The 14005-nt window shown below is 37.4% G+C and overlaps 1 protein-coding gene across 7 annotated transcripts in view; it reads right to left on the reverse strand.

The window, feature by feature from the left end:
- LOC124718871 (lysine-specific demethylase 4C-like) overlaps window positions 1-14005 on the reverse strand; it is a 380259-nt gene that overhangs the window by 129135 nt on the left and 237119 nt on the right. For all 7 annotated transcript variants that reach the window (XR_007005926.1, XM_047244505.1, XM_047244509.1 and 4 more), the window contains one exon: window positions 11088-11261. Coding sequence is in view for 6 of the 7 variants with exons in the window: in XM_047244505.1 (XP_047100461.1) it covers window positions 11088-11261 (174 nt within the window). In the remaining variant the exon portion in view is untranslated. The remainder of the gene's footprint in view (window positions 1-11087; window positions 11262-14005) is intronic.

Genomic DNA, 14005 nt, shown 5'->3' on the forward strand with positions numbered 1-14005 from the left:
AAATGTGGGGATATCAGTGTGAATTTCGGCCTAAAAGATCAACAACAGATCAGATATTCATCTTGAGGCAAATACACAAAAAGGTGTACGAGCTTCACAAGCTTCATGTAGACCTCATGTAGACTCCATGCAGGCCTTCAATAGTCTCGATACGCCACACATGCTACATGATTTGCTACTACTCAAAGTACATTTCACTTATGCATGCAACACTGGCCGGTTCCTGGGCTGTAGTGCGAGTGGATGGAGAACTCGAAAAAGGGTTTAGTGTTATTAAAGAAGTCAGGCAAGAAGATGCTCTCTCCATAATGCTTTCTATTCTGCCTCTTGAAGCAGCCATTCGAAAGCTTCAAATACCTGGGTATGTAGGTACAAAGTCAGTCCAGATATGCACATATGCTGATGATGTATCAATTATTAGTAAAAGAATAGTTCCACTAGAGGGAAAAATAAGTGAGCTGAAAGAAGCCATACCACACGGAGGCCCTGCTATTAATGAATTTCACAAGGTAGGAAAATAATAACTTGGATAAATTATCACCAGTAGCTTTCAATTTTGAATGGGTGCAGAACTTTGACTAACTGGGATCTAATATTAATGGGACAATATGATGTCAACTGAAATAAAACTTTGTTTCCTAAGTGGTAATAGATGCTTCCACATGTTTCAGAAATTGTAGGTCTCTAGGTTATTAAATAGACAGCTGAAACTGCAAATTTATAAGGTCACGGTCACGCCAGTTGTCACCTACAAATGTGCAATATGGACACTAATGAGTATTGACGATCAACAGCTCATGATATTTGAACGCAGGGGTCTGCACAAGATTTACGGGGCAGCTCAGGAAAGCAATAGTTTCTGGAGAGCTAGAATGAACACTGAGCTGGATTGCTTCACACGAGGACCTGACATCGGAAGAATAGTGAAAGGTAAGGGAATAGCCTGGCTTGACATGACCTCAGGATGGATACTTGATGAAGAACTGAAATTGTCTTCAAATGAAGGCCAACTGGAAGAATACAGAGAGGAAGACCACAAAAGTGGTGGATATATGGTGTGGAAGAAGATGTAAAACCTCACAGTGTCAGAGAACTGCCCTGGGGGAGAGAGCAGAATGGAGGAAATGCCGAAGAGGTTAAGAGGCACACAGTGTAGTAATGCCACGAGATGAAGAAGAACTGATGAAAATGATGGAATAAGGAATGAGATGGTGAGTGAAATAACAAACAAAGAGGCCACATAAGAGGCAAGAAACTGACATTTTACAAGAATAAGAGTTGCCATGATATCAATATAGGCTCATGAAATTGCAATAGGAGGCGAGAGACTTACAGGAATATCATTGGAGTGAAGAAATGAACAAGAAACGAAAAGACAGAGACAGAATGAAAAAAGATACATGCTGGGAAGGTGGGGAAAAATGGAGAGGCTTATATTGTGAACAGACCCAGCCAAGGGCTGCAAACTGTACAAGATGAAGAAGAAGAAGAACATGATGATGACGATGACGATAAATGCAGGCTCTCTTGACGAGTTTCACTTCTCAATTTTCAGCAAGTGTCAAAATAATCATTACATAAGTTTCTAACTTGTCATCTTCAGGCAAATATGATTGGCATGAAACATGATGGAAGATTACTTCTGGACAAAGCTGTTACTCAGCTAACAACACAAAAAGAATTTGTCTGATACTATTTTGATTTGTCATGGGTGTGTGGCCACATTTACCTCCTGTTCTGCACTAATGAGGGGACATTATGGAGAAACACACTCTGATTTCCTTTATCCTTACAGGATTTGGAGGGCAGTGGCCAGACATCAATTTCCTAAAGCAGTGTGTCCTAATTCCCCCATAAAACTGGAAAAACCATCATAAAAGATTCCTGAGTACTCTTAAGCATAAAACATTCGCAGAATATTGAAGAATTTCTAAGTAGCTGAGCATATAGAGTAATGGGAATCTAAATGTGAAGCTGCCAGCTCAGATCTCACTAGTTGTAAAAAATTTACATTTACTTCATTTTTAATTCCATATATACTAACAAGTGGAAATGTTAGTCAACAAATATCAAATTATTATTTATTTAATAAAAACAACATGTTTTAGATTTAGTTATTATTAGCACAAAAATGAAAGTATTTGCAATAAATTAAAGTCTGGTACAAACATTTGAAACATGGAACAGAAAATCAAATACTGTTTTATTTCTAAAATTTTAGTGACATGTACAATTTTTAATTTATTTTTGATTGACCAGTAATTAAAAGTAAAAACACGTTTCTTTTATTAAAAAACACAATTCAAGATTTGTTAAATAGCATTTCCATTTTTTAATAAACATGAAACAAACCAAAGTAAAAAATTACCACTGGCGAGATTCAATCTGGCAACTTTAAGATTAAAACCGTATTACACTATGTGCTCAGTTACCAACAAATTCATAAATAAACTACAAATGTAAATGTAAAAACAAAACACCACTCTATGAATTAGGCCTTAGGCCCGATCCGACTGTCAGACTGCTGCAGTACGAGGAACGATGTGTGACCAACATGTTGCCAATCCCTCCCGCTGTTACAGCCAGTAGGTGAATCCCAGTGGTGGAACTTCTCATCTGTCCTCACAAGGCTCAGTGGATCCATTCCAGACTTCCCTACCTAAAATATCTGAGGAGGTACCGGGAACTGAACCCGGAGCCTTCTGCACTTAAGGAATCGACATTAACCGTTCGGCTATGGAGACAATCTAAAAATTAGAAATTTTTGGTATTTAGCAGCACTCAGAAATCTTCGGCAATGATTTGCAAGTTTTTTTGAGAAATACTGCTTCGGGAAGCTGATGTCCGGGTACTAATGTTTAAGTGTGAAGAAAATAGAAGAGCATCAGTCTGTGAGGTTCCCTTGTAGGTACAAACCATTATGCTGCTACGGGTGTTTATACATATCCTGTTACCTGGTTCCTCAGGTCTTGTGGACATGTATACACATGCTGCTCGGATTTTCCTACAGTGCTACGGGCGTCCGAATGTGTGAGCCACTGACCTCTTACTGCTGTGGCTGAGTTACTCCCATATCTCAGCAAATAAAAGTTTCGAGTATTTCTTGTACGACGTACGTGGCTCATTGCATACGAATGTTTGCAAAAAGACCTCATCTCTTGAATCGTCAATAAGATACGTCCGTGATTATGAACACATGATATGTGATGCGCAAGGATGTGAATGTGTGTGTCGCACATGACTGTTCTTCGGACGTAAGACACAATAACTTGAAAATAAAATGAGCTGTCCTTCCGCTCTCAATTTTACACAAAATTTCAACACCTTATCTATATTTCATTGACTGAAATGTATGAGCTAAAGTCAACCACATGCAAAGTTTATGCAATATGTTTTTACCTCTGCAAAATTTTTAAATTTTGCACAGTTTTACTAAATTTGATGTAGCATAGTAACTGTGGCATATAACGAAACGAAATTTGGTCCTTTAACAAGCAAAGATATCAAACTGCAAAATGTGCACTAGTGAATTTTTTTCACCTAATAGTTTTCATAAGAATGGGCGACCAGTATTTCACAGCAGTCAGCAAGTCCGCACGTCAGTACAGGGTATGTGGCACCCGACCATCCTTCAGATACAAAATGCATTAACTCAAGAAACAAATGAAATACCATTGTAGTCTCAATTTTAAATAAAATTTCAATATCTTATCTACATTTCAGTAACTGCAATGTGCGAGCTAAAATCAACTGTATGCAAAATTTACAGAATGCGTTTCTACCTCTGTGAACTCTCTAAAATTTCACAATGTGTTTAACTTAATTTGATCCAGCACACTAGGTATGACAGATAAAGAAAAGAAATTAAGTTCTTTATAGAGTGAAGATATCACACTGTAAGATGTTCAAACATCAAATTTGTCACCTATTATTTTTCAAAAAATCGACGATAAGTATTTCACATCGGCTGGCAAGCCATCTTTCAGCACACGCACCAGCATTTGCTGAGCAGTACAATCGCGACAAGTGCCACCTCAGCACAGTATGCAAAAGGCACATTCGTAGTGGCAAAAGGGTTAAGTATTATAACCTCACATGTTGCTCTGTGTATATGCTCACAACATTTTATGTTAAGTATTTAATACAATGAAAGGACCAGTTCTTTTCTCTTTCTTCTAATTCATAGGTCATACATGTTCTGCAGTGAGAATATCTAATTGAGAGTGTCAAGTCTGTAGAAATTAAAACAGATATAACTTACAAATTGGGATACTGCTGTACTATATTAAAAAAAAATCTACTAGTAAAAAAGATTGTCTTCCTAATAAGGGGAGGTCAGTATTGAGGAAACATAAAATAAATCTATAAGAAAACAAGAATGATAAAAACAGGCCACTAACTAAACCAAAGAATTACAGAAAGGAATTGGCTATACCCTTTCTGAGAATCCATTATGTCATTTGATTTAAATCATTTTTGGAAATGGTGCATAACATATGTGGCTGGATGGGATTTTCTACCCTACTGCTCCAAAGTACAACCCCATGTCAAGCACTGTACCACCTCACTTGCTGATACATGAAGAAGGAAACACTGAATCTTGAATGAGTACAAACGGACAAAAGTAAGTTACTTTCTTTTTAACTCTGAAAATAAATGTCCTGCTGCATTTCCAACTGATATTTTTAAGTATCACTTCATTATTGTTCTACAAAATTAAAGGAATGTGAGTAGATATGGTTTGACTACTGGGTGTCGCTCACTCTTTACTTGGCTTTTAATGATTATATTTAAATATCGTAAAGGGATCTGAAATACAGTAGGTGTACATATTTTGCTTATTGTTTGGCAAAAAACAAGCATTTGCTATAACATTATTTAGCGCAATGGACCAAAATAAAAGAAGCTATTAATTAACAGGATGTCATACATGATGAAATTAGCCCCACAAATTGTAATCAGTGACAAAAATACTTTTGCAAATAAAAATCAATGTTCACAACTGAGAGAGAAGCTCCTGTTTCTCACTATCAATGAAATCAAAATGCTCATTAAATCACACAAAAAGGAGAAACTGAAGCCAAGCACACATGCTTCTTTGGTCTACTCTTTAATTTTGGCAATAGCTCTTAGTTGTGTAGCTATTTAAATGTTACTGTCTTGATAAGTTTTTAAGTACAACCTGTTCATCTAGTGATATACAGTTTGCAGTTTCAGCTTTAGTTCCAACTACTTCTTGAGTTGCATATGAATAATATCTACATGTAAAAAAAATTCACAACACTGTATTAACCATTATGTGATACACAGCAGTAACAATATCGTCATTTCAGATTAATATTAACAATTATTCTAAAAGAACATAAAAAAACTACTTACCAGCAACTAAATTAGGATTAATTTGGAGTAATATCAAAAGGCCCATTAATTTGAAAATGTTGAATTTCTACCTTCTATTATTTTAAAAAAAATGCCTACACTAGCAGAAGGAAAAAGTAATAATATAGAGTTCGTATACACATTTCTTTTTCTGATTCTTATATGTCCCTTTATCCTACTAAAGTCTGACATTTGTTTTTAAATTTATGTTATTTCAGCCCTGCTCAAAACAAATTTGTTTTCACAGCTACAGAGTAGAAATTGAAAATCATTAAAATTGAGGCTGGCATAGTAGCAGACAAAGCAAAGAAATTCTCCAATTTAGGAAGCAAGATTAAACAAGGGCCAAAAAGAAAATCATCTACAACTTGTACACAAAACAGACTGCTGTTACAAGAGATGAAGGACATAAAAGGGAGTGAAACAGAGGTGTAACCTGCCCATGACATCATTCAAACAGTCCATTCAGCAAGCTTACAGGAAACTGAGAAGAAACTTGCAGAGGGAATTTAAGTTCATGGAGAAAAATAAACACTTTTGAGATTTGCCAAAGTTCTGTCAGAAATAGCAAAGAACTTGTAAGCACAGTTGAATAGTGTGGACAGTGTCTAGAAAAGAGGTTATAATGTAAATGAGGATAATGGAATGTAGTCGAGTTAAATCAGGTCATGGTGAGAATATGAGACATTAAAAGTGGTAGACGAGTTTTATTATTTTGGCAGCAAAATAACTGACGATGACTGAAGTAGAGACGATATAAAATTTAGATTAACAACACCAAGAAACCATTCCTGAAAAAGAGAAATTTATTTAATCTGAATATAAATTTAAGTGTTATGTATGCTTTTCTCACAGTATTTATCTGGAGGAACTGAAATGTGGACTGCAAACATTTCAGGCAGGAAGAAAATAGACTCTTTTGAAACGTGGTGCTACGAAGAATGCTGAAAATTAGAGGCATCAAGGAATTGATAATTTAGTGATGGAGGGAAGTGTTAAGGGAGAGCAGTTCTTGATGGCAGCGAGCAGATTCAAATAGATGTACATTTCAGTGGTTATTCAGACAGTCTCATATGGAGAGTTGCAGCACTTCAGTCTTTGGCTTCTCCTCTCACACTTCCATTTCTTCCAGTAACTTCTGCTAATGAGAAACTTTGTTCTCAGCCCACAAATGCACAGCCACTGTCCCAGTCTCTAGTCAGACACATACTATGAAATCGATTTCTGTGAACTCAACACTGTACTCCATTCGTGCACGCACCACCCACACTGATCACTCGTGCATAGCAGAGGAATATTCGTGTTTATTACAGTACTGTTATTTCATAAAGGCCAGTGGGTGGGAGCAAAATCAGATATATTGTTTGCCTGAAAATTTTAACTTATAACATTTTGATGAGGAACTCCATTGTTGGGGGAAGCGTACAGAATAGCTGGGAGGAATATCTATGTCACTTGCTCTTCTGGCCACTTCTTTCGCATTTTGTAAGTATTTCTAGATGTATCTGGCACACAACCTTAAGCTACTGCACTTTGAGAGTTGACATCACAGTGAGGATAAAAATTCACTATTACCAATATTCGTTGCAACAGATTGTACTACTGTGTTGATATTTAAAATTTATCATTTATTTTGTCATATCAACTGCACATTTATTTACATGGTATAAGTAGTTTCAATCAACTTCAATCATCTTCAGGTCTACGTAGTTGCATGAGCAATTCGTCATGTATATATGGGACTATACATCACAATACTGTGGTCTGAAGCTGTAATCCACAGTATTTTAATATGTAATTTCATACAGGTATGACAAGTTGTTTATGCAGCTATGCAGATCAGAAGATGATCAATTTCGGTCAAAACTAGTCAACAATAAAAATAAATATGAAACTGAGATGGCAAAACAAATGAAAAAACTTTATAAGACAGAAATGTCACAAAGTGAAATGTCACAAAGCAAAAATAAACTTACAGAAACCGAGAGAGTACTTTACAAAGTATCATCACGCACAGCATCATTTAATAATTACAAGTTCCTGGTGTGCTTGCAATTGTAATAACAGACTAATATTTGCAAAGAAATGTCAAATAAAATATAATGCAAACAAAAACATGGTATACAACTGGAGAAAAAGAGCAACCAGTCGGTTGTTGTATTTTTTTCAATTGATTTAATCTACCACCACACGTCACAATTGACATCATTGTGGCTAAAATAATGATAAAGTTATCACATTCACACTCATTTTTTCACAGCTGGAATATTTAATTTATGAACATGTCTCATCCCTTACAAATATAATCTATTCTGAGATAGTCAATCACTACATATTATATACAATACAAAATATTGACTTTATTTTGTTCTCTTTAATTAGCTCTACTTTTAATGGCCATTCCGCTAGGTAAGAATCACAACTACTCAGTTACACCAGACATCATCCCCTGTTACAAACACACTAAATTACCTGAACCAAGAACTTTCAAATATAACACAAACTCTCCAACAATTATTCTGCAAAATATAAAGACTTTCTCTGAGATCAATATCCACATAGGTTTTTGCATATTTCTAAGTTTGGTATTTATTAAAATAGTATCTAATATTAAAAGAATCAGTATATTCTAAGTGCAATGATATGGAGGAAGACATAAATGAAAATGAAATAGCACATTACTTAAAAATGCAGCACAGAATCCTTCTGTCACTGATTATAATGGACATGAAGTTAACAAATTTACAAATAACTCTAAAAAATGGACATGGGATAGAAAAGAAAGAAAACGTTCATTTCAAGTACTGAATCTTAATACAAATTACTTAAATGTGTATTGTATTTGTACAATAAGATACTACATTTATGGCCAAGATGTCAGGCAGTGACTTGTTATGAATCCGCTTATTTACATGTATTATCAAGTGATATTTCTTATTCTGATAAAAACTCTTTATATGTATCACACAAATCTTGAAAATTACACTAATAAATTATGTATGGTTCCTGTGTTTTCTAGCATGGACTTCTTCTTCATACTGATTAACGATAAACAGCTCTGAAATGTACATCTATGAAAATGGAGAAAATTATTACTAGAATTCCACTCATATACGCAACTCTCATTTCATCACTGTCAACTTTTGGTAACAACCCAATTTCTCATTGCCATGCTGAACAGGGATACCAACTGTATACCACAAATAAGACAGTAAGTTCAAAGACCCCCCCCCCCCCCCAACTGAAAAACACTACCATTTATGACCATCCAAACATGCATGCATGTATGAATATACTAACACACACAATACATTATAAGAGACAGTGTGTTAACATGAATATCAGTGTGTACTGTTTCAAATGATGGATCTAAAGAAATGCTGCACTTTGGTTACTGGCACCAATTGAATGCTTTACATAAATCTTAAGATCTGTCCTTGAAAGTATTGTACCATATCCAAAATATCAGCTTTCTACTTCTTAAAAATTGGTAGCATATGGACTAACTAAATGTAGTACTGGGTAGCACCACTCTACATGTACCACCCTCTCTGTGAGTTTCAGTTTCACTTTCACACAGAAACATTTAATTTCTGTCAATTTTAGGCACTAACACAATATAAAAATACACCTCTTATGTAATATCACCTGATAAGAGAAAAAGAATGATGTGTCTTCACAGAAATAATAACTTCCGATGAAATTTTTAGTAATGCCTCACTAGAATGCAGCTGTTCAGTGTCAAATCTACACAAAACCTGGACACAGTAGGTCAAGTAATGCTCAAAAGAAAATGAACAATCCAAAAAATACACATTCTGTTAAAAAACTGACCATCACTTATGAGCTACTTGTAGGGGCTACTGTACAAGTGAGGTGACAGAACAGAAAAAAACAAAATATAGTACCTGTAATGGAATGTAGTGTGGGGCTCCAACAAGAAAAGCAACTGGTAAACCTCAAAACCAAAAAAAGACATAGAATACAGAGTACTACATGATACAGCCAGTATCTAGAGTGTCATGCTCATACTTGCAGCCACATCTCAGCCACTACCAAGCCCATAGCACTACTGTTTCACATAACAGTCTGCAAATTGTGCCCGTCGCTCTCAAAGCACGGTTTCAGATAGAGTTAACACACACTGCACTGACGCCTCGAGGCTGTGAAGGGTAGGGCGGTCGCTGTACGTGATCTTGAGTGCAAACGTAATAAAAAACACTGACTGTCACTTCATATTACAAGGTCTCCCTTATTGTTAATAATATGGGTATCTTCAAGCAGTGAGCTGCATCCACAAATTCACTACATTATACAAAATGTGGGTCGTTTGCTAACTTGTCAGGGACTAACTTATACTGGGGTATGTATTAGCTTCATATGTCTAGAAAGTCTTTGGTATTGATGCAACATTGTAACATTACCAACCGAGGAAAATATACCACTTCATATTTTCTCCTCTTCCAGATGCCAAACATAAAAGCATAAAAATTCCCTCGAATGTATGACAAATGCACAAGCCATGGTTTCTTTTTTTTGAGTAAGTACCATTCTTAAATACTGCTATTGCAGTGACACAGTCCGTGATCGACAGAAGGGTGGCTACACACAGACGCTGTAATAGAATCTATCTTCTCTGTTTGTGTAAGTTTGTGCTTAATTAAAATGATTCAATTAATTAAACACCCTAATGATAGTGAAATAAGTGAAGTGATGTGCTCCCTGTGTACAAAAAATGTGAAAGTAGAAATTTTTCAACAAATTACGGAAGTTTCTGGAGAAATAGATAAAAGGGTAAGAAAATGGTTTACAGTGACACAGCATACTAATGTTCACAGTGCACAGTGAAATGGGCAAAAGGCAGCTGCCATATCTGATTCAACACAGAAAGTTAACACAAAAATTCAAGAAAATGGCTACCTGATGATTTTGTCCTTATCTAGTGTTTTTCATGCAGTTTAGAGATGAGTTATTTGTGAAATTTCACGAAACAGTGGAAAATAAAGACTCTAGGAACATACTGCCACCTCCACATCCTGTAGGATGACAGGATTACACTAATTATACAGTTTGCAAAGGCATTTAAGCAATCATTTTTCCCGCATTCAATAAGTGAAATGGAGGGAAAGAAACATTAATAAATGATACAATGTGGAGTACTCTCAGTAGTTTGCACTGTCTATGCGTACAACAGATTTAGAAATTTTAACAGAATGCCTAGTGATGACAATAATGTCATAATTGCCATTCGACAGTGATTGGCAAACTGATTGGGCGATTTTTTATCGAAATGGAATTGGGAAATGAACTGTTCGTTACAAAAAGTGCCTTAATATTGGTGAAAATTATGCAGGAAAGTAGATTAAGGTACAGAATATTGTGTGATAATATAATAGCTTTTGATATGCTTTTGTTCACTTAATATAAAAACAGTACTTACTCAAAAAAAATTATCTCATAAAACTGGTAGTAGAGCAGTCAGTGCGCAATTAGTTTCTACGTAATGGACTCTGTGAAAGCTACAACATAATGGGAGAAAAAAGTCTCGCACGACGCCAGTCGGCGAGTGCGCAAATTGTAAAGGAGCGTCAGAGTATCGGACAGGCACCACCGCCCGGACGCGGTCGCATTCCCGGGGAGCGGGTCCGCGGCGGCCGGGCTCAGGAGGAGCCCTCGCGGGAGGCGCGCCTGTGCGGCAGCTCGAGTACCTTGCGGGCGTGCCTCCGGCAGCGCGCCTCCAGCACGCTGCGGCAGTCTGGCGGCACGCGCAGCCCGAAGCGGGCGCCCGCCAGCAGGCCGCAGGTGGCGTGGAACGCGGCACTGCAGCCCTCGTGGCAGCAGCGCACGCACGCCCCCGCACGCACTCCGCAGTACTTGCAGTCCTGTGGACAGTCGGAGGCCAGGTCACGGAGGCTGTAACGAGGTAGTTTATGTTTCTTTACCCCCGGCCCTAGTTTTTTTTTTTGCAAATGTCTTCAAGTTTACCACATTATCACTTACCATATTTACTTGAATCTAAGCTGCACTCGAATCTAAGCCGCACCTGAAAAATGAGACTCGAAATCGAGGAAAAACAATTTACCGAATCTAAGCCGCACCTGAAATTTGAGACTCGAAATTCAAGGGGAGAGAAAAGTCTTAGACCGCACCTCCAAATCGAAACAAAGTTGGTCCATTGTAACATGAGAAACAATTTAGGTCGAATGGGTGAAGGGACTCACACCTAGTGAGTACGTGGCTGGCGACCACGGGGTCCCGAGCTGAGTACTGGCATTGCTTCCACTTACTTATGCCAGGCTCCTCACTTTTATCTATCCTATTTGGCCACCCTCGGCCAACTCTTGTTCTTTTCCGACCCTGACGCTATTAGGTTTCGAGGGCTAGGGGTCTTCCATTTCCAACCTATACTTCTACTGAGCCGAATATCTCCCGGGATAAGGAAACTACCTTCTATCAAGTGCCAACGGCCTTGTAGGAGGGCGGATGAGCGGCTAGAAGGAAGGGCACTCTCTTGCCCTTGGGGTGGGAAACTGCTCCTAAAGGCGGAGGAGCCATAAGGTGGTCAACGGCACAGAATGGAGAAGGCAACGGGAAACCACTCCATTAAAGACCCGGGCGGGTATCCCAAGTAATAACAGCTTATGATGGAAAGCTCTTTAGTTAAATTCTCCGGAGGTAAAATAGTCCCCCATTCGGATCTCCGGGCGGGCACAACTAAAGAGATACCAAAATCCAAAAGCATTAATGTAAGAAGGATAGCAACATGGAATGCCAACTCACTTCTTAAATGTGGTAAACTGGAAAACTTGAAAATGGAAATGAAATGAATGGATATTGATGTACTGGGAGTCTCAGAAATGAGATGGCCAAACGCTGGCGACTTTTGGTCAGGGGATTACAGAATCATACACACTGGAACAGCACAAGACAGTCCCGGGATTGCAGGAGTGGGAATTATCCTCAATAAAGAGATGGGGTTAAGAGTAAAAGGATTTGTTCAACATAGTGAGAGGATAATTTATGTCCGATTGGAAACTAAACCAAGAGACACAATCATAATCCAAGTATACATGCCAACTACGAGGCACGAGGATGATGAAATCGACATGATGTATGACCACCTTAAAGAAGTAATTGGCAGAATTAAAGGAGCTGAAAACCTTGTCATCATGGGAGATATGAATGCCATTGTTGGGGAAGGTAAAGAAGAGGATGTGGCAGGGAATTTTGGATTAGGATTAAGAAATGAAAGGGGGGATAAACTTGTAGAATTCTGCCAAAGAAATAAACTTTGCATTACAAATACCTTCTTTAATCATCATCCAAGAAGAAGATATACTTGGAAAATGCCTGGTGACATTAACAGATACCAAATTGACTTCATATTAGTGAAGCAAAGATTTAAAAACCAAGTTAAGGACAGCAGATCATATCCAGGCTGTGGTGTGGAAAGTGACCACATACTTGTTATGATGACGACTGAACTAAAATTCAAGAACATTAAAAGAAGAAGTACATGTAAATGGGATTTGACAAACCTGAAAAACGAAAATACACTGAAGCACTATCAACTAGAAACAGACAAGAAAACAAATACACAGGGCTGCAATGACATCCAAAGCAGCTGGGAAAAAATAAAAACTGGTATTTTAGAAGCAGCAGAAGAAGTAATAGGAAAAGAAAGGACAGAGAAAAGGAAGGAATGGATCACTAATGACCTACTAAATATGATGGAAGAAAGAAGGAAATAAAAAATTCTGTGAAGAAGGAAGACCAAGAGAAATACAAGAGTCTGAAAAACAGAATCAACAGAGAGGCAAAACAAGCAAGAGAAAAATACCTTGATGATCTCTGCATTTCAGTTGAGGACAACATGAGCAAGGGAAATATCGACAAGGCCTATAAATGTGCGAGACATTGCTTTGGAGACAGAAGAAACAAATGTAGGGCTGTGATGGATGAAAATGGCAATATGTTGGATGATGATGATGAAGTTGCAAGAAGATGGAAACAATATATAAGAAAACTGTACAGCGGACCAGACCTGTCTGAAAACATCATGGAAGAAGAAACAGAAGTAGATGCACACAACATAAGTGAACCTATATTAAAGGTAGAGTTTGAACTAGCTCTGAAAAAATTGAAAAACAACAAATGCCTGGTAACGACAAAATCCAGCCGAACTTCTGAAATCTGGAGGAGCAAAACTGAATCAGGAGTTGTATAATCTTGTTTTCAACATGTACGAGCAGGGTAAAATTCCTACAGACTTTGAGAAAAACATTATGGTCCCCATTCCAAAGAAGGCAAATGCTAAAAGATGTGAAAATTATAGGACACTCAGCCTAGTTACTCACGCCTCTAAAATATTAACCTCAATTATCCTAAAACGCATAGAACAAAAAGTCGAAGCTACACACTCCGAAGACCAGTTTGGATTCCGGAAAGATAGAGGAACCAGAGAAGCAATATTTGCTCTAAAACTAATAATAGAGAAACGACTAGATAAGAACCTGAAAACATACATAGCTTTCGTAGATGTAGAGAAAGCCTTTGATAATGTTAAATGGGATAAGATGTTTGAGGTACTCAAAAAAGTAGGAATAGACCGTAAAGATAGAAAAAT

This window comes from Schistocerca piceifrons, chromosome 10, assembly GCF_021461385.2.
Source record: "Schistocerca piceifrons isolate TAMUIC-IGC-003096 chromosome 10, iqSchPice1.1, whole genome shotgun sequence".
Lineage (NCBI taxonomy): Eukaryota > Metazoa > Arthropoda > Insecta > Orthoptera > Acrididae > Schistocerca > Schistocerca piceifrons.